We start from the raw sequence: 20,199 nt of genomic DNA on the forward strand, positions 1-20,199 counted from the left end.
TATACATTCTTTATCTTTGAAAAGATTGGACTCATGAATTCCAGAAAAATAGAGGGACAGAAATGGAGACAAAGGATATGGATACAACATATATAAATACAACATGCTAGCACTGGGAGGCAGCTTTGAAAGCTCACTTTCAGTTGCTTCAGTGGCCCTGGATGGTAAAAGACTTAGCTTTGCTTGGGTAGCTCAATAAACCATGCAGCACATTGTGGAAATAAAAAAGCATATGTTGGCCATTTTTTAAAGAAATAAATGTCTTATAAATAATCATAAGTACAAAACAAATGTGTTTTATATCCAAACTCAGCTCACTTTGGGCCCTTGCTTCCGACCTTTCTGGTATTTTTAGATATGCAAACAGCTAAAGGTCAGCACCTGAAAATCCATTATCTAGAATCACAGGGTTCCTTTCCACCCACCTTAAGATCAGAAGCAGAACAATCTTTCCTAACCTTGAGGGATATGAACAAATCTTATTTGGAGGAGAAGATTGGATAACACTAGGAAATTGTTTTGGAAATACAAATTAGGATAAGATGTGGGCGGTTCTGTTGACAAGATGGGCTGTGTGGGCAGGGAGTAAGTCATGCCTGTCATGCTTTGTGTATGCATACTCCATGGTAAATGTTGTCTGAAGGCTTGGGAGCAGCATCGAAGGAAACCCCTGTAAAAGCAGCCTGAGCTTTATGAGATCTGAGTATCCAGACATTTAAAAGGAAGGGACAGAGTCTCATACTGAAAAAACGATCAGATAAAGAACTCAGTGAATTGGGACACCCAAAAAGAGAAAATTGGGAATGGCTTCATATTCTTCCACACAAATTATATCAAGAAGAGATATACTGCTGCCTCCCTTCATCTTTGTGTGCTAGATATAATTTACATAGGCCTATAGGCTAATTCTATATGCTGAATTTTCCTGCACTAATTAAAGTAACTTTTTTTTTACATTTTAGTAGTCGTAGAAAAAAAAAGAATTACATTTGAGCTTAAAACCTGTGCCCAGAATTTAGGATGGTCTATTAAAATGGCAAATAATATACAGTCTAATTACTGTTTTTTCCATTAATCTGCTACTTCAGATTTTAGAAGAAATATACAAGTGAAGTTTTGTGTGTTCCTGCATGTGTATGTGGGTGTGCATGTGTATGTGTCTGTATGTGTGTCTGTGTATATGTGTGTATGTTGACTGCAGATCAAACCCAGGATCTTCCATGTGCCAAGCACTTGTTCAACTCTGATTCACACTTCAGTTATTTCATTTAATTTACTCTTTATTATCTTTAGAAGAAAGGACCATTAGGGAGATATATGTGATGCATGTGTGTGTCTACTATATATATGTTAGTATATACATATCTAATTAATATGTATATTATCATTATATTCCACATATGCATATAAATTTAAATAATCTGCAATTATAAATTCTCTTTTTTCTAAATTCTATTGAAAATGAAAATTAATAGATGAAAAATGAAGTTGTTCGCCAGTTCTCCTCTTATGTAATGAATTTTGTGATGGAGATATTTAGATGATAGACCACTAGACAAGGTTTCTCCAGGAGAACAGGGTCCGGAGTCATATGTATGAATCTGACTCTCTGTTTTCAAACAGCGTCTAACCTCCCAGTGGACCTTCTATAATGGATTCTACCTCTCAACCAATGACAGTTAGAGAACCTGTGAATGCAGAGGCTGTCCTGTACTTTGCAAGATATGAGAGGAAGTCCAGTGGGCAAATTTTAAGAAAAACATTTCTGGCAATCCTTCAAAAGTGGAAAATACAGTAAAGTCATTTTGGGGCTCAAATGATCTAGCTTCCTTTTACCTGGGTTAGGCATAGTAATGGAAATAAGGAGATTAAATCAGGTTATTTTTCATCCAGATAGAGACTAAATTTTCAAACGCTTGACAAAAAACAATCGAAGATGCCAATGGTGGTCTCCTAACAACTGGGGTTTCATATTATGTCTTTGGTTTAGGACCCTCTGAAGAGTGGTTGCTTTCCAGACAGGTGGGATGCACATTGCCTCCAAAGAAAAGAGTACTTAAGAAAAACGAATGGGAAACATGGTTACAAGAAAACTGGGAAGATTGCAAGGTGAGTTCTGGTAAAGGCTGCACTCCCTGCTGATCAATTTCAACATTACTCATGAAAATAATAGGCTATTTGCACTAATTCCTTAAAAATTCATACTGTATATCTTCCTTAAGGGGCAATAAGCCAGCATGAGTACCAAAATATTTAGCATCTCAAGATAAGAATCCACAATTCTTCATCTTTCCTTCCACTTTGCAATTTAATTTGGACAACATTATATATTTTCTACTTACAGGGTGGTATTGTTAAGCAACAGGAAAAGTTGAAAATAATAGAAGATGAAATTGTTCCCTTTATTTAAAAGAAAGTCAAATTTCGGGTAGGAGAGATGGCTTCATGGTTAAGAGCACTGAGTGTTCTTTCATTGGCCACAGGATCAATTCCCAGGCCCCACACTGTAGCTCACACTGTTTCTAATTCCAGTCCTTGACAATCCAGTGCCCCTTTTATCCTCTGTGGGTATTACATCCATGTGCTGTGCATAGACATAAACATACTAAAAACATCTGCACACATTAAAAAATTTTAACATCAAATTTATTATAATAGTGAGTATCATTATATGTATGATGTTATCGTGAATTTCTTGATTGACTTATCTTGGTAAAAGTCTTGAGAAGCCAAGGTAGCCAAAATGCTCTGCATGGAATCTGTACAAACACATTTTTCACCATGGAAGATATGAGCTGTGGCTTCACAGAGTGAGGCTCAGCTGACTGAGTGGGTGGCACTGAGACAGTTTGATTAGTCACACCATTCACTGTACAGGTGACAGTGGCTACAATCACTTGGTTCTAACTTAGTTCCTTAAAAATCACCTATATGCAGAGGACTGCATATCTATGTGGCAATACTATTGGCAGCATTGCTAGCAATGAAAGAAATCATCTACTTTGCAACTGTATGGAAATGATTACATGACACTTGACAATTTTAGGACATCTAGAGATGAACGTGAATGTGGAAGCTTGTTTCTTGTTGGGGTCTCCTGATTCATCCCTTACTTTACAGCTTGACTTCTTATGTCCCAACTCCTCCTTTACAACTTGACTTTGCATGTCATAGATTTAGTGCATGGAAAGGAATTTCTAAGAGGGTCTGTTTTAAATTTCCTCCATTGAGAAGTCCAATAAAACAAAACAAAACAAAACAAACAAACAAACAAACAAACAAATAAATGGTGGTTTTCTCAAGTTGCAGAGCTGATTAGTGGAAGATGTACAACTAGAATACCATTTACAGTACAATGCTTCCTTTGGAAAGGACTGAAAGAGCTTGCAGGAGCTTGAGACTCCATATGAACAACAATGCCAAACAACCAGAGTTTCCAGGGACTAAACCATTACCCAAAGACTATACATGGACTGACTCTGGCCTCCAACTGCATAGGTAGCAATGAATAGCCTAGTAAGAGCACCAGTGGAAGGGGAAGCTCTTGGTCCTGCCAAGGCTGGATCCCCCCAGTGAATGTGATTGTTGGGGGGAGGGCGGTAATTGGGGGAGAATAGGGAGGGGAACACCCACATAGAAGGGGAGAGGGAGGGGCTAGGGGGATGTTGGCCTGGAAACCAGGAAAGGGAATAACAATCAAAATGTAAATAAGAAATACCCAAGTTAATAAAGATGGAGGGAAAAAAGAAAACGAAAGATTAATTTTTAATGTTTATAAAATAAATGGATAATATTGCATAGTACTCTTTTAAAATTTAACAGTGTGCCTCCTACTCATTTATTTTGAAAGATAAACACTTCACCTGAGGCGCTGACCTCCGGTGCCAGGCTTCTCTCTGGTGCCGATTACTTTGGTCTATTCATTCTTTAGAGTTGTAATTTAAAGGATGGGGCAAGCATAAAGGTCAGTGGAGCTTGTTAATCAATGATCATCAAAAACATAATCAACCTTTGGGTAACTGTAAAAAGCTGACTTGCTAAACTCTAAGCTACCATAGAAGACTAAATTGTAAAATAACAGAAGATAAGAATACTTACTGATGACATTGATACGTAGGTGATGTAGCTATGATCATACTTCATTCTTTATGTTTTATTTTTAGAAAAAGAGCCTTTTGTGTTTTATAGAAAACAGAGCTTTGAGAATGAAATTTTATTCATTTCTGCCTATGCAGTTGGAGTCCAGGGTCAGTCCATGTATAGTCTTTGGGTAGTGGCTTAGTCCCTGGAAGCTCTGGTTGCTTGGCATTGTTGTTCATATGGGGTCTCAAGCCCCTTCAAGCTCTTCCAGTCCTTTCTCTGATTCCTTCAACTGGGGTCCCGTTCTCAGTTCAGTGGTTTGCTGCTGGCATTAGCCTATGTATTTGCTGTATTCTGGCTGTGTCTCTCAGGAGCGATCTACCCATCCGGTTCCTGTCAGTCTGCACTTCTTTGCTTTATCCATCTTATCTAATTGGGTGGCTGTATATGTATGGGCCACATGTGGGGCAGGCTCTGAATGGGTGTTCCTTCTGCCTCTGTTCTAAACTTTGCCTCCCTATTCCCTCCCAAGGGTATTTTGTTCCCCTTTTAAAGAAGGAGTGAAACATTCACATTTTGGTCATCCTTCTTAAGTTTCATGTGTTCTGTGCATCTAGAGCAATTCAAGCATTTGGGCTAATATCCACTGGGAAAGGTAATAACAATTGAAATGTAAATAAGAAATACCCAATTTAATAAAGATGGAGAAAAAAATGAAATTTTATAATGTTTAATGTTAACAGTGGTTCTCACCTGGGGTTCATGACTACTTTGGCAAACCTCTATCTTCAAAATATTTACATTATGATTCATACCTTAAGAAAATTAGTTATAGTGTCAAAATGACCGTAACTTCATGGGTGGGAGAAATCACAACATGAGGAGCTGTATTAAATAAAGGTTGAGAACAACTTGTCTGGAATAAAATCTGAGTTATGTTTTATTTAACCTTCTTTTCATGTATGTATGATGTGTATGTGCTTGTGTGCATGCATGCACACACATTTGTGTGGATGTGCACAGACTATGTATGACATATGATCAGAGGATAGCATTAATTGTCAGTCTTTGTCTTTCATCTTCTTTGAGACAGAGATATGAGTTTTGTTCACCCTATCTATGTCAGGCTAGCTGGCCTAGGAGACCTGAGGATTTCCCTTTTCTTTACTCCAGCATTTTATGGCACACCCAGGATTATATGTGCATGCCATCATGCTCACTCTCTGAATCTGTTCTAGGTGTTCACATGTGGGTTCTCACTATTTAGCATTAAGCATTTTATCCACTGAGTCATCTCTCCAACTTCAGGTTTTAATTTTCTAAAGTAAGATGTCTGTAGTTCCTTAAATATAGTAAATTATTTTGCTTCAAATCTTTAATAATGAGGTTACTCTTCTACTCAACAGCCTTTATTGGCAGAAGTTGGCGGTGACACCTAGGTTAAAATGATACACTGTCCTTTAGAAATGAAAGTGTCAAGAGCAGTGTTACCACCAGGGGTAGTACTAGCTTTTTATACCTAAAAGTTGATGGATATTAAAAGTAAGCATTCAATTACTGCCTTGAAATAAAGTAATTTATAAATATGTATTTGTAATTGCTTTAAACAACAAAATTTCATCTTTTGAATAATGTAGTCTTTTGCTAGATATCTTTTTAACATTTGAGTTGCAGCTTCCCTCCCTCCTCTTGTCACCTTCCAGTCTCTCCCCTCACCTCCCCCTGCATTCGCCCATCCTCCCCTTCTCCCTAGAAAAGGGAAGGCCTCTATGGGTGTCAACCAGCCTTGGTATATTAAGTTGCAATAAGACTAGTTCCATCTTCTGTTCAGGCTAGACAAGGCACCAAGGTTAGGAAAAAGATTCTAAGACAGTCAGCGTAGTCAGACACGCCCTACTCTAAGCCACTTTTGGTGTCTCACATAAAACCTCAGATGTACAACTGATACCTATGTACAGGGGGTATAGGTCCATCCCATGCATGCTTTCTGGTGGGCAGTGCAGACTCTGTGAGCCCCTGTGGGCCCAGGGTAGCTGATTCTGTATCCTTCAATCCTTCCTCCCCATCTTCCATAGGATCCTCCAAACTCTGTTTTATGTTTAGTTGGGGGTCCCTGCATGAGTTTCCATCAGTTTCTGGGTGAAACTCTCTAATAGCAGTTATTGTAGTTCCTTCTTTGAGTATAGCATGGTATCATAAATAGTGTCAGGTGGCTCCCTCTCATTGCATGGGTCTCAAGCTGGGTCAGTCGTTGGTTAGACACTTCCTCAAATTCCCTGCTCATGTTTTACCCCTGCTCATCTTGTAGGCAGGACAAATGATGGGTCTAAGTTTTAGTGGTAGGGCTGGTGTCCCAATCCCTCCATTGGAAACCTTGCCTGGTTATAGTATATGAGTGGTTCAGGCTCAGTATCTCCATGTGCTAAGAGTCTTAGCTATGGTCATCCTTGTAGATTACTGGGAATTTCCATTGTCCTAAATTTCAAGCTCATTCTATGCCCCCTAATCCAGTTTTGTCTCCTAGTACTTTCTCTGTCCTCTGCACAAATTATCCCTCCTGTTTCCATCTCCAGCCCCCCCTCCTACCTCTGTTTCTCTTGGTGTCTAATCTATTTCCCCTTCTCAGCAAGATTCAAGCATCCCTCCTTGGTTCTCCTTGTTACTTAGTGTCTTTGGGTCTGCATTAGGTAGCAAGTTTATTCTGTACTATATGGCTAATATCCACTTATGAGTACAAAATGTTCCAGAAGCTTTGGTTTTGTGACTTACTCTTGTTTTGAAGAGGTGGATGCTGCTGCAGCTCAACCACACCAGGTTGTGCTCAACCACACCAGGTTGATGGGCATAAGGTGAAACCAGAGACCTGTTTCTAGAGACGATTCTGTAAAGCCTGGTGCCCATTTAATGGTGAAGAAAACGTTTGTTGGTGGTATTAAAGAGGATGTGGTAGAATATAATCTGAGAGACTACTTTGAAAAGGATGGCAACATTGAAACCATAGAATTATGGATGACAGAGTGGGGAAAAAAGAGAGGATTCGCTTTTGCAATTTGATGATCATGACATAGTTAATAAAATTGTTCAGAAATACCACACAATTAATAGGCATAATTGTAAAGTGCAAAAGGCCATTTCTAAACAAGAGATGCAGTCTGCTATATCACAGAGAGGTCATGGAAGAAATCTTTAGAGGTGGTGGAGGAAACTTTGGTCATGGAGGAAACCTTAGTGGAAGAGGAGGCTATGGTGGTAGAGGTGGTGGCAGCAGAGGCAGTTATGGAGGTGGTGATGGTGGATATAATAGATTTGGAAGTGATGGTGGCAACTCTGGTGGCGGTCCTGGTTACAGTAGTAAAGGAGGTTATGGAGGTGGTGGACCAGGATATGGAAACCAAGGTGGTGGATATGGTGGTGGTGAAGGAGGATATGATGGTTACACTGAAGGAGGAAATTTTGGTGGAGATAACTATGGGGGTGGTGGTAAGTATAATGACTTTGGAAATTATAGTGGACAGCAACAATCAAATTATGGACTCATGGTGGAGGGTAGTTTTGGTGGCAGCAGCTCAAGCAATCCCTATGGTGGTGGCTATGGATCTGGAGGTAGAAGTGGTGGATATGGTAGCAGAGGGTTTTTAAATGAAACAGAAACAGTTGTAATTCTTAGAAAGAGAAAGAATGAGGAATTGTTAGGAAAGCTGCAGACTACTTTGAGAGAGTCATCCCAAATGCATTAGAGGAACTGTAAAAATCTACCACAGAAGGAACAATGATCCACAGTTAGAAAAGTCGCTGTGTCTTAAACAGAAAAACCTTCTTGTTCAGGACCATCACAGCCACAGTTTGCAAAAACTGCAGCCTTTGATTAGTGCAATGTAGTGTCAATTGGATGTACATTCCTGAGGTCTTGTACCTGTTGTAGTTTTGTCTTTTTTCATTACATCAAGTATATTGCCCGGTAAATTGTGGTAGTGATACTAGGAATAAAAAATTAAGGAAATTTTAACTTTTCAAGAAACTAAGTGAGTACAAAAAATGTCTTTCTGGGTCTGGGTTACTTTTCTAGTTCAACCCATTTGTCTGCAAATTTCATGATGTCATTGTTTTTAATGTCTGAGTAATACTCCATTGTGTAAATGTACCAGTTTTTTTATCCATTCTTCAGTCGAGGGACAACTAGTTTGTTTCCAGTTTCTGTCTATTATGAACAAATCTTCTGTGAACGTAGTTGAGCAAGTATTCTTGTGGTAGGATGGCACATTCTGTGGGTGTTTGCCCAAGTGTGGCATAGCTGGGTCTTAAGATAGATCTATTCTCAATGTCCTAAGAGACCAGTAAATTGATTTCCAAAGTGGTTGTACAACTTTGCACTCCCACCAGCTATGGAGGAGTGTTCCCATTGCTCCACATCCTTGCCAAAAACTCATTTGAATTTTTAATCTTAGCCATTCATTAGATGTAAGGAATCTCATAATCATTTTGATTTGTAAATGCTACTTAGCCAGTAGAAATTTCTCTATTGAGAATTATTGTTTTAGCTCTGTACCCCATTTTTAATTGGGTTGTTTGTTTTGTTAATGTCTAGTTTCTTGAGTTCTTGAGTTCTTTTTATATTTTGGATATCAGCCCTATGTCAGTAATGGAGTTGGTGAAAATTTTTCCTTTTCTGTAGGCTGCCATCTTGTCCTTTGACAGTTCCATTGCCTTACAGTAGCTGTTTGGGTTCATGAGGTCCCATATATTACTTGTTGATCTTCGTGCCTGAGCTAAATTTTTCATAAATGTTACTTCTGAGTATTTTTGAGTTAGGCCAGTGGAGTAATCATTCATATTAGTCATTCTCCAACAGATTTTTATGCACTATAATCTATGTGCCCTAGAAAATTTCAGTATATTATTTGAGGATCCTACCCGTCTCTCATCCATTTCTGACTTTACATCACTCAACAGTTCTGATTAGCACCCAGCTTCCACTAAGAATTCTGGCAATACAATAACACAATACAATAAGTGTTTACAAGGATGAATATCATGGAAGATGAAAAGGGAGGTGATTTAATTAAAATTCAACAAAAGATGCATTATCACATTTGTAATAATAACTGCACTAACTTATTATGTGTGTTTTTCCTTCAGAAACTGAACATTTCATTTCAGGATCTGGGGGACCCTTACCAAGTTCAAAATTTTAACAGGATTCTTAGAAGACTGATTCGAGTTGAAACCCTTTGGTTGGTGGATAATTCACTCATTGATTTAAGTGCCATAAGATTGCCAAGGTACTAGTGACCGTTCTGAATTTCATATTTGCTCCTTGGATATATGTAGCTATAGTATACAGAGACTATACCATGATTTACAAAGATCTTAGGAATGATCATTTGTGCTAAAGCAAAAAGTAAAACAGAAAAGTTTTATGTCGAAATGTCATATTTCAGAATGAAAAAAGTCTGTTTTCTTCCTAATTGATGGTTTCATTTATTGTCTTGTTTTTTCTTTTTTTTTTATTAACTTGAGTATTTCTTATTTTCATTTTGAATGTTATTCCCTTTCCTGGTTTCCGGACAAACATCCCCCTAATCCCTCCCTCTCCCTTTCTTCATGGGTGTTCCCCTCCCCATCCTCCCCCCATTGCCACCCTCCCCCCAACAATCACATTCACTGGGTGTTTAGTCTTAGCAGGACCAAGGGCTTCCCCTTCCACTGGTGCTCTTACTAGGATATTCATTGCTACCTATGAGGTCAGAGTCCACAGTCAGTCCATGTATAGTCTTTAGGTAGTGGCTTAGTCCCTGGAAGCTCTGGTTGCTTGGCATTGTTGTTCATATGGGGTCTCAAGCCCCTTCAAGCTCTTCCAGTTCTTTCTCTGATTCCTTCAACGGGGGTCCTATTCTCATTTCAGTGGTTTGCTGCTGGCATTCGCCTCTGTATTTGCTGTATTCTGGCTGTGTCTCTCAGGAGAGATCTACATCCGGCTCCACTCAGCCTGCACTTCTTTGCTTCATCCATCTTGTCTAATTGGGTGGCTGTATATGTATGGGCCACATGTGGGGCAGGCTCTGAATGGGTGTTCCTTCTGGGTCTGTTTTAATCTTTGCCTCTCTATTCCCTGCCAAGGGTATTCTTGTTCCCCTTTTAAAGAAGGAGTGAAGCATTCACATTTTGGTCATCCGTCTTGAGTTTCATGTGTTCTAGGCATCTAGGGTAATTCAAGCATTTGGACTAATAGCCACTTATCAATGAGTGCATACCATGTGTGTTTTTCTGTGATTGGGTTACCTCACTCAGAATATTTTCCAGTTCCAACCATTTGTCTATGAATTTCATAAAGTCATTGTTTTTGATAGCTGAGTAATATTCCATTGTGTAGATGTACCACATTTTCTGTATCCATTCCTCTGTTGAAGGGCATCTGGGTTCTTTCCAGCTTCTGGCTATTATAAGTAAGGCTGTGATGAACATAGTGGAGCACGTGTCTTTTTTATATGTTGGGGCATCTTTTAGGTATATGCCTAAGAGAGGTATAGCTGGATCCTCAGGCAGTTCAATGTCCAATATTCTGAGGAACCTCCAGACTGATTTCCAGAATGGTTGTACCAGTCTGCAATCCCACCAACAATGGAGGAGTGTTCCTCTTTCTCCACATCCTCGCCAGCATCTGCTGTCACCTGAGTTTTTGATCTTAGCCATTCTCACTGGTGAGAGGTGAAATCTCAGGGTTGTTTTGATTAGCATTTCCCTTATGACTAAAGATGTTGAACATTTCTTTAGGTGTTTCTCAGCCATTCGGCATTCCTCAGCTGTGAATTCTTTGTTTAGCTCTGAACCCCATTTTTTAATAGGGTTATTTGTCTCCCTGCGGTCTAATTTCTTGAGTTCTTTGTATATTTTGGATATAAGCCCTCTATCAGTTGTAGGATTGGTAAAGATCTTTTCCCAATCTGTTGGTTGCCGATTTGTCCTAACCACAGTGTCCTTTGCCTTACAGAAGCTTTGCAGTTTTATGAGATCCCATTTGTCGATTCTTGATCTTAGAGCATAAGCCATTGGTGTTTTGTTCAGGAACTTTTTTCCAGTGCCCATGTGTTTGAGATGCTGCCCTAGTTTTTCTTCTATTAGTTTGAGTGTATCTGGTTTGATGTGGAGGTCCTTAATCCACTTGGACTTAAGTTTTGTACAGGGTGATAAGCATGGATCGATCTGCATTCTTCTACATGTTGACCTCCAGTTGAACCAGCACCATTTGCTGAAAATGCTATCTTTTTTCCATTGGATGGTTTTCGCACTTTTGTCAAAAATCAAGTGCCCATAGGTGTGTAGGTTCATTTCTGGGTCTTCAATTCTGTTCCATTGGTCTATCTGTCTGTCTCTGTACCAATACCATGCAGTTTTTATCACTATTGCTCTGTAATACTGCTTGAGTTCAGGGATAGTGATTCCCCCTGAAGTCCTTTTATTGTTGAGGATAGTTTTAGCTATCCTGGTTTTTTTGTTATTCCAGATGAATTTGCAAATTGTTCTGTCTAGCTCTTTGAAGAATTGGATTGGTATTTTGATGGGGATTGCATTGAATCTGTAGATTGCTTTTGGTAAAATGGCCATTTTTACTATATTAATACTGCCAATCCATGAGCATGGGAGATCTTTCCATCTTCTGAGGTCTTCTTCAATTTCTTTCTTCAGAGTCTTGAAGTTCTTAATGTACAGATCTTTTACTTGCTTGGTTAAAGTCACACCAAGGTACTTTATATTATTTGTGTCTATTATGAAGGGTGTCATTTCCCTAATTTCTTTCTCAGCTTGTTTCTCTTTTGTGTAGAGGAAGGCCACTGATTTATTTGAGTTAATTTTATACCCAGCCACTTTGCTGAAGTTGTTTATCAGCTTTAGTAGTTCTCTGGTGGAACTTTTGGGATCACTTAAATGTACTATCATATCATCTGCAAATAGTGATATTTTGACTTCTTCTTTTCCAATCGGTATCCCCTTGATCTCCTTTTGTTGTCTGATTTCTCTGGCTAGAACTTCAAGAACTATATTGAATAAGTAGGGAGAGAGTGGGCAGCCTTGTCTAGTCCCTGATTTTAGTGGGATTGCTTCAAGTTTCTCTCCATTTAGTTTAATGTTAGCAACTGGTTTGCTGCATATGGCTTTTACTATGCTTAGGTATGGGCCTTGAATTCCTATTCTTTCCAGGACTTTTATCATGAAGGGGTGTTAAATTTTGTCAAATGCTTTCTCAGCATCTAATGAAATGATCTTGTGGTTTTGTTCTTTCAGTTTGTTTATATAATGGATCACGTTGATGGTTTTCCGTATATTAAACCATCCCTGCATGCCTGGGATGAAGCCTACTTGATCATGGTGGATGATTGTTTTGATGTGCTCTTGGATTCGGTTTGCCAGAATTTTATTGAGTATTTTTGCGTCGATACTCATAAGGGAAATGGGTCTGAAGTTCTCTTTCTTTGTTGGGTCTTTGTGTGGTTTAGGTATAAGAGTAATTGTGGCTTCATAGAAGGAATTCGGTAGTGCTCCATCTGTTTCAATTTTGTGGAATAGTTTTGATAGTATTGGTATGAGGTCTTCTATGAAGGTCTGATAGAATTCTGTACTAAACCCGTCTGGACCTGGGCTCTTTTTGGTTGGGAGACCTTTAATGACTGCTTCTATTTCCTTAGGAGTTATGGGGTTGTTTAACTGGTTTATCTGTTCCTGATTTAACTTCGGTACCTGGTATCTGTCTAGGAAATTGTCCATTTCCTGAAGATTTTCAAGTTTTGTTGAATATAGGCTTTTATAGTAAGATCTGATGATTTTTTGAATTTCCTCTGAATCTGTAGTTATGTCTCCCTTTTCATTTCTGATTTTGTTAATTTGGACACACTCTCTGTGTCCTCTCGTTAGTCTGGCTAAGGGTTTATCTATCTTGTTGATTTTCTCAAAGAACCAATTTTTGGTTCTGTTGATTCTTTCTATGGTCCTTTTTGTTTCTACTTGTTTGATTTCAGCTCTGAGTTTGATTATTTCCTGCCTTCTACTCCTCCTGGGTGTATTTGCTTCTTTTTGTTCTAGAGCTTTTAGGTGTGCTGTCAAGCTGCTGACATATGCTCTCTCCTGTTGATGGTTTCATTTTTTTTTTTTTGTTCTTTTTTTCGGAGCTGGGGACCGAACCCAGGACCTTGCGCTTACCTAGGTAAGCGCTCTACCACTGAGCTAAATCCCCAGCCATGGTTTCATTTTTTTAAACTAACTTTTGGCATAGTAATTTGGAATCATGGAATCTGTAAGGAGTAACTCTTGCCATTTTACTTGTGTTGCGAACTGGAAAACACATCTCTATTACATATATATTATGGTTATAAGGCATTAATTTTTACTTAGCTTCATTTATTAAACACATGATATTCTATAAAGTAGTTAACAAGTATTATCTTCAAGGTTACATAACATAGACATTAAGGTTGTTATCCTGGGAACAGAAACAAATAAAATATTTAACAAAAAATTTTTTGCTTGCACCTTTTCATCACTCAAAAGATGCCCTCCAATTGTAAATGACATTCTGAGTTTCTGGTCAGTGTTGTGTAAGACCAATTCCACCAGGCAGAACTGGTGGGTGGAATGAGCTTCTGAAAGCCATGAAAGGCTGGACGAAGTCTTCAGGAGTTGAACAGAATAGTGTCGTGAGCAGGTATGTTGTCACCTTGACATACCTGTGAAGAGGGAATTTCAACTGAATAATTGCCTTAATCACATTGGTCTGTTGGCATGTCTTCCAGGTAATTTCTTGATTACTATTTGATGTGTAAGACGCCATCCCAGTGAGAGCATTCCCATGCCTATGCAGTTTGGCCTGGCTATATAACAACATAAACCTGAGGGTAATCCAGAAAATATCCTTCCTCCACAGGTTCTGTTCCAAATACTTGTCTTGTCTTTCCCAGGTGATAGTCTGTAACCTGTAAGCAAAGTAAAGCCTTTCCTCCCCAAGTTGCTTTTGTCATGGTGTCTATCATGGAAAGAGAAAGCAAATGAAAACTATAAGGAAGGAAACAGACTCTACATAAAATGAAAGTAAATCTCAGAGCAATTAAGATGTGTTTCTGATCTTGGGTTGACAAGGCTACAGAAACATACCAGCATCACTGTACAGGAGAGAAGAAACAGCTGGGGAGATGTAAAGTAGGCCAGAATATGCAAAGTGTTGATGTATCTATCACCACCTTCGGGCATTTTCAAAGTCTGTGTGAAATGTACATAGCATTTTAATACACTGCCATTCAGTTTTTAGAAATGAGTTTAAAAGAACACAGTTTTAAAGAAAATTAATGATATTAACACACATGCATACATACACACATACACCCACAAATCATGCATCACTCAACACCAACTTACTTAGTAACCTTGGTGATTTAATTGACTAAGATATAAGGGATACATAGGTGTATTTTGCCAATACTAGTAGAAATTTACAGGCAACAAAAACAATTGGATGATCATGGAGATTCAGAGCATATTTATAACACTGAATTAATATATATATATAATATAGAATATATTCTATCATATATGCATGTATGTATATATGAAAAGGTCTAATTTTGATGCTTTGTAAATGCATTTTCTTCATCCTTATTCCTTTAAGAGAGGACACATAATATAAAGTTTTACAAGTGTAATTCATATTTTACATCTTCAAAATTGTTATATCAAAGAAGAAAAATCTGATGCACACAACGCATCCATAGCTACCTCTTATTTATCAGGAAAGCTATGCTACTGTCCTCTAAACTTTTGCCTGTCTCTGTCATATCTCGTTGCCTGAAGCAATTTGGGAGGGAGTTATTCTAGGTGATGGTATGATGAGTCAGGATGAGAGAACAGAGAGTGAAGATATGACTGATCACTGTGGGGGGAACGGACCTTGGCAGAGAATGGAAAGAGAACAGAGCAGCAAAAAGTGCTGGCTGAGTTGGCAATTAAAAATTGCCAAGGTCCTCAAGTGGTAAAAAGCAGACACCAAAAGTTATTAAAGATATCAATAGGCTGTATAAAGTTTATATGGAAATAAACTGGCAGAAGAATGAGGATATTAGATACGCAAAAGGAACAATGAATTCTGAGGGCTTCATTTGGTTTTGTGCTTCCATTTTCGTCGTTGCCCCTTATTTACCAATAACAGTTCTCATATCAAAGTCAGGGTACTGATTCTTTATTGTGGAATGAAATGTAACTTATCCATAAAGAATTTATTTTTCCTTAAGGCAGTATGCTAGAAATAAACTTTGAATTATTTCCTCCATCATCACAGTCTCAAATAATTATGATTTTAAGGCAAAAATATAGGGAAACAATACGTAGCAGAAAATGCATGGAATTTAAGTGCCTAACATACTTTTATTTGATCAAGCGTACACTGTATATTTCTTTTATACATAAATCAAGGTTTACATCTGATTTAAAAATGCTATTTTCTCATTATAGAGTTTTTTAAGTACACAAAAGCAAGAAGAACAACAACTTCATTACTTAGGGGCAACATTCTACACAACTTTTTGTTGGGAAATCGTATGAAACTAGTCACCTTTGCAAGATTTATGGGACATTCAAGACCCATTAAACACATAGGGAGAGAAGGCGGAGGCCTGTGTATAGCAGGCTTATGATCTACTCATCCATTTTTCTCCAGTGGTGAACAGGGCTCATGAGTTGTAAACTTCCTTTGTGATAGTTCTCACTGTCACTCTCTGGCAAGGTAATGATCTTAGAGGGGACATGGCAATGAACTGGAAGGAGTGGGGGGAGGGGAGGCTGAAGTTCATGTACATTGTATGAGGGAAGAATAAAGAATTTTTTAAAAGGCAAATGGTATAATTTATATTGTCTCCAGCTGCAGAGTTTTAAATATGAGCAAAAACTATCTCACGTCTTTCAAACAACTACCAAACATACCTCAGATACAACATTTGTCATTGGCTGAAAACCACATTGAGACACTGGATGGCCTTTCCCGTTTTCGGTGCACACCACTGGAAATCCTCACCTTGAAGAGAAACCCCTGTGAATTTCACCAAAACTACAGGAAGCAGTAAGGTTCAAATGTCTGGTTTTCCTTTTGTTGACTAGTGAACTTTAGCCACATTGCATGTTGTTTCTTTCTTGTTTACATTTACTTAGCAAAGGTTTGCTCTTCATTTCATGTGTATGTGTGTATGCCTGAGTGCATATACATACACTGTCTGCATGTAGGTACTTGTGGCATGTGCATGCGTGCCTGCGTGTGTGTGTGTGTGTGTGTGTGTGTGTGTGTGTGTGTATACACATACATCATTTGGGATGGAATGTATCTTGTCAGATCTTAGTGTGTATACACTTGTTTTCTGTTTCCAGTTCCTCAGACAGAACATACTTTTCTGTGATCTACAGCCCAAGGCTTTACTATTTTTGGCCAAAGAGTTGTTTTTCTTTCAATTTGTTTAATTATGTATTAATACTTCCTATATGTCTACTTTTATACTGTTTGGTATTTTGAGAATTCTTGTTTATTTTTCTGTTCTCGAAGGGTGCTGGCTCCTTCCATGGACTTCGTGGATGTATCTAGTTTTGCCATCAGTGTTTTGAATTCCTTCAATTATCTTTTTCAATGCTTGCTTAGTTATCATATCTTTCTTTAGTCTGTGTTAGTCACACTTTTCCTTTTCCTTTAGTTATGACAGGTATTGTTATAGGACACATAAATGTAGATTGCCAGCTATTGTTTTTCAGAAATAAAAAAATAACATTGGTTATTTTGGAACCTTTAACATCTCAAGAGCGGTGCTGTTCAAATGGTTTTTCCTCTGTCAGTGACTTAGTGATTCCCTCTTGGAGCTTGAAATAGTCTTTGTTCTGTCTACTATAAGTTGATGCAGATGAGTATTTCATGGCCTTGTTTATTATTCCCAAGGTTTCCTGTGTCTGGATGGCCACTTCTTTTTCTAGATGTGGGAAATATTGTTATGATTTATTGAATATACATTTCTGTGTTGCTGTCTTATATGTTTCCTCCTCCTTTCATGGTCAGTTTTGTCTTCTAGTGGTATCATTTCCCTCTTTCATGCTTGTTTCTTCTTATTGTTTTGTCGTTACTACCATTCTAACTTATCTACCTGTTCATTAAATCCTGATATTCTATATTCTACTTAATTCATCCCTTTGAGGGTTTCCACTAAGGTTTTTATTTGACCTACTGTAATTTTCATTTTCAAAATATACATTGACTACTTTTTTGGCATTTTAAAATCTCAATTGAATTTTGTTTTCATATTCTAAATTGACCTCCTCCTTTCATTCAGTCATTCTCTTTGAACTAATTCAGGGATATAATTAAGTCCCTTTTCTTAGAATAAAAAATAATGGGTACTAATGTTTTACTTGCATGTATGTATATGTACTGTGTGCATGTTTATGCCTACAGAGGCCAGAATATGATGTCAAATCTCTTGGAACTGGAGTTATAGGCAATTGTAGGCATCCTGCCATGGTTGCTTAAAATTGAAATCTGATCTTTCATAATAATACCAGATACCTTTAACCATTGATCTCTAGCTCCCTCATTTTTCATTTAGTTGAACATTCTTATAACCTTTCTTTTAAGTTTTTGTCTGGGATTTCCTCTAACTTACTATCACTTACTAGAATTCATTATTATGGAATTGGTAATTTTCAAAGAAATCTTGTCTTGATTTTGGACAAGGTCCTTCCATTTTTGTGCTGGGGTTTATTATTTTGTTCTGATCTTGTTGGTTACATTAATTTAATCAACCATTTTCTTTACGTCCAAATATGGGACTAGGTTATTGTTGGATTTTGTTGTTACACCTTCCCATTGCATTGGAGGTGCAGCTCAACGACCAAATTCTCAGCCCATGTGTAAAGAAAAGTGAGCACCACCTCTAACCAAGTGAAGGCGTAGAATCCTAACTACAGAAGCAACCACTCTATAGGAGAAACTCTTGCAGCTCAATGTTCTCAGCTTGCCAGGCCTTTCCTGCCTTTCTGTTAAGTGTTCACATTCTAACTGCTCCTCTGCGTTTTAATTCAGGTCATGTCAAATCCGACTATATCATTCTTTGAGTCTCTTGATCTTAATAAACAGGGAAGCAGTTTTGGGGTTTGGATATGGGGTTGTGCCAAGTTTGTGTACACATTCTTGGAAGACAGTTTGATCACAGTCTAGCTTAAGATTTGCTTGGGGTAGCAGACTGTAATGCTGAACAGGTGACACTGGGTAATTTTCCAGTGTCTGATTCACATGGCATATCGCACAATCATTGAATTTCCTGTTTTTAATGTCATCGTCTTCAAAGATTTTCCTTTTCCATTAATTTGTAGGTCCAGAGTGGAAGCCCTATTAAAGGTTTTTTTCCCTCTTCTCTACTGATTTGTTCATAAGTCTAACTTATAACCTGATAATTCCTTTATACATTGAACACACTATATTTCTATATTTGATCTAATCGCTAACAATCAGTTGATGAGTGTGAGCCTTCCTTGCCTTTCCAATGCCTAGTCTCCCCTTTGAAGTAACAGATCATAGTAATTTCAACTTTATAGGGTTATAGTCAAGAATTGTTTTTCCTCACTCACTGTCTTCATTTGATCTCTGTAATGGGACTTTCTAATACATACAAAGAAATTCTATTTTGCTTCCAAATTTGATATATTTTCTCTTGTATGTTTAAAAGATATCATGTCCTTAGCTTTTCTCTAAATATGTATTTCTAAATGTTATAAGATTGTCTTATACATTTTTTACTCTCTGGTTTTAGTTTTATGATGATCCATGAGTACCACATACAAGCAAGTAATTGATTAAGTCAACTGCAGTGATTGAAAGAACTTAAAATCTGCCAAGAAGAAATGATTTTATTATTTTGTCACTGCTGGGAACATTGTTGAAATTTAAATAGCCTTGGATTGCATACTAAGCAAATGCTCACTAAGATAGATGATAGATAGATCAATAGATAAAAGAAGATAGATTGCAGATAGATGGTTAGATAATAGATAGATAGATAGATGGATAGATAGATAGTGTAAATAAAAACGGATAAATGTCTCCAGCAAATTCTGTGTCATTGATATTCTTATGAGACTTGAAAAGATAAGAGCAAGTAAATGAATTCTAATCTTACATTTTTCCCATATGACTACAGATTAACTTATCTCTCAGCTAATTCTTTTTTAATAAGGGTCAAATCATCTCTAGGGACAGTCTATTCCCATTCTATGATGGGAACCCTTTGCAGACATCTAGCTTCAATAACAGATGTGGTTCTTCCTATCTTTCCTTCTCAAAATTGCCAATTTTTCCATAATTGCCAAACAGTTTTATGTAATGTTCTATTGTTCAACTCCTGCTCTACAGTGACAAACTGTCAAAATTTGGATTCTAATCTGTGTTGTTATTACATGAATCTTATTATCATTATTGCAATTTTCTCCCTTATGACTGTAGTCAGAAGGCAAACTTTCAAATTGCTTTTACAAAGCAGTAAAAACTGGCAGCATAGTGACTTTAATATTGAGCTAATATTTAATCATAATGTTTTAAAGCTTAAAATAATATTTTCTTTATTGAGAGGAGGCTTAGGCAGATATTTCAACATCATTCATAAGATGTCACATTCTTAGTCATAAGGATAACTTAATACTATGATATTTTAGTTTTGTTAATATGGGGGATTTTATAAAAACATCTTGGTGCCAACTTAAGTCACTTGACTTCTTCCAGAATCCACATTACAGTGAAAACATTAAGATGGTCTGAAACCTGATATGCCCTGCTATTTAATTAAAATTCTGTCTTAAGAATAAATGATATGGTATACAGTCAGATGAGAATAAGTCTCTCCTGTTTTTCTGGTATCAACTCTATTGAATTGGGCCTGAAATGGATGTTACTGACTTTTAAGCTACAAAAGGCATGTTTTGTTAACTTGGGTACTTGAGGGGTGTTTTGAAGAGAGAGAGAGAGATGAGGTGGTTTTATCATATAAAGAAAGGACTTAAACTTCCATTCATGCTGAGCAGATAAGACAAAGGTCGAGGTCCATCTAAATTTAAGTTCAG

The 20,199-nt window shown here is 37.6% G+C and overlaps 1 protein-coding gene across 3 annotated transcripts in view; it reads left to right on the top strand.

Moving 5' to 3' along the window:
• The window catches only part of LOC108350036 (uncharacterized), a 100,183-nt gene that overhangs the window by 16,965 nt on the left and 63,019 nt on the right, over positions 1–20,199 (top strand). For all 3 annotated transcript variants that reach the window (XM_087641635.1, XM_087641632.1, XM_087641634.1), the window contains one exon: positions 1,991–2,109. In XM_087641635.1, the coding sequence (XP_087497761.1) occupies positions 1,991–2,109 (119 nt within the window). The remainder of the gene's footprint in view (positions 1–1,990; positions 2,110–20,199) is intronic.

Source organism: Rattus norvegicus, chromosome 2, assembly GCF_021556685.1.
Source record: "Rattus norvegicus strain SHRSP/BbbUtx chromosome 2, alternate assembly SHRSP_T2T, whole genome shotgun sequence".
Taxonomy (NCBI): Eukaryota; Metazoa; Chordata; class Mammalia; order Rodentia; family Muridae; genus Rattus; species Rattus norvegicus.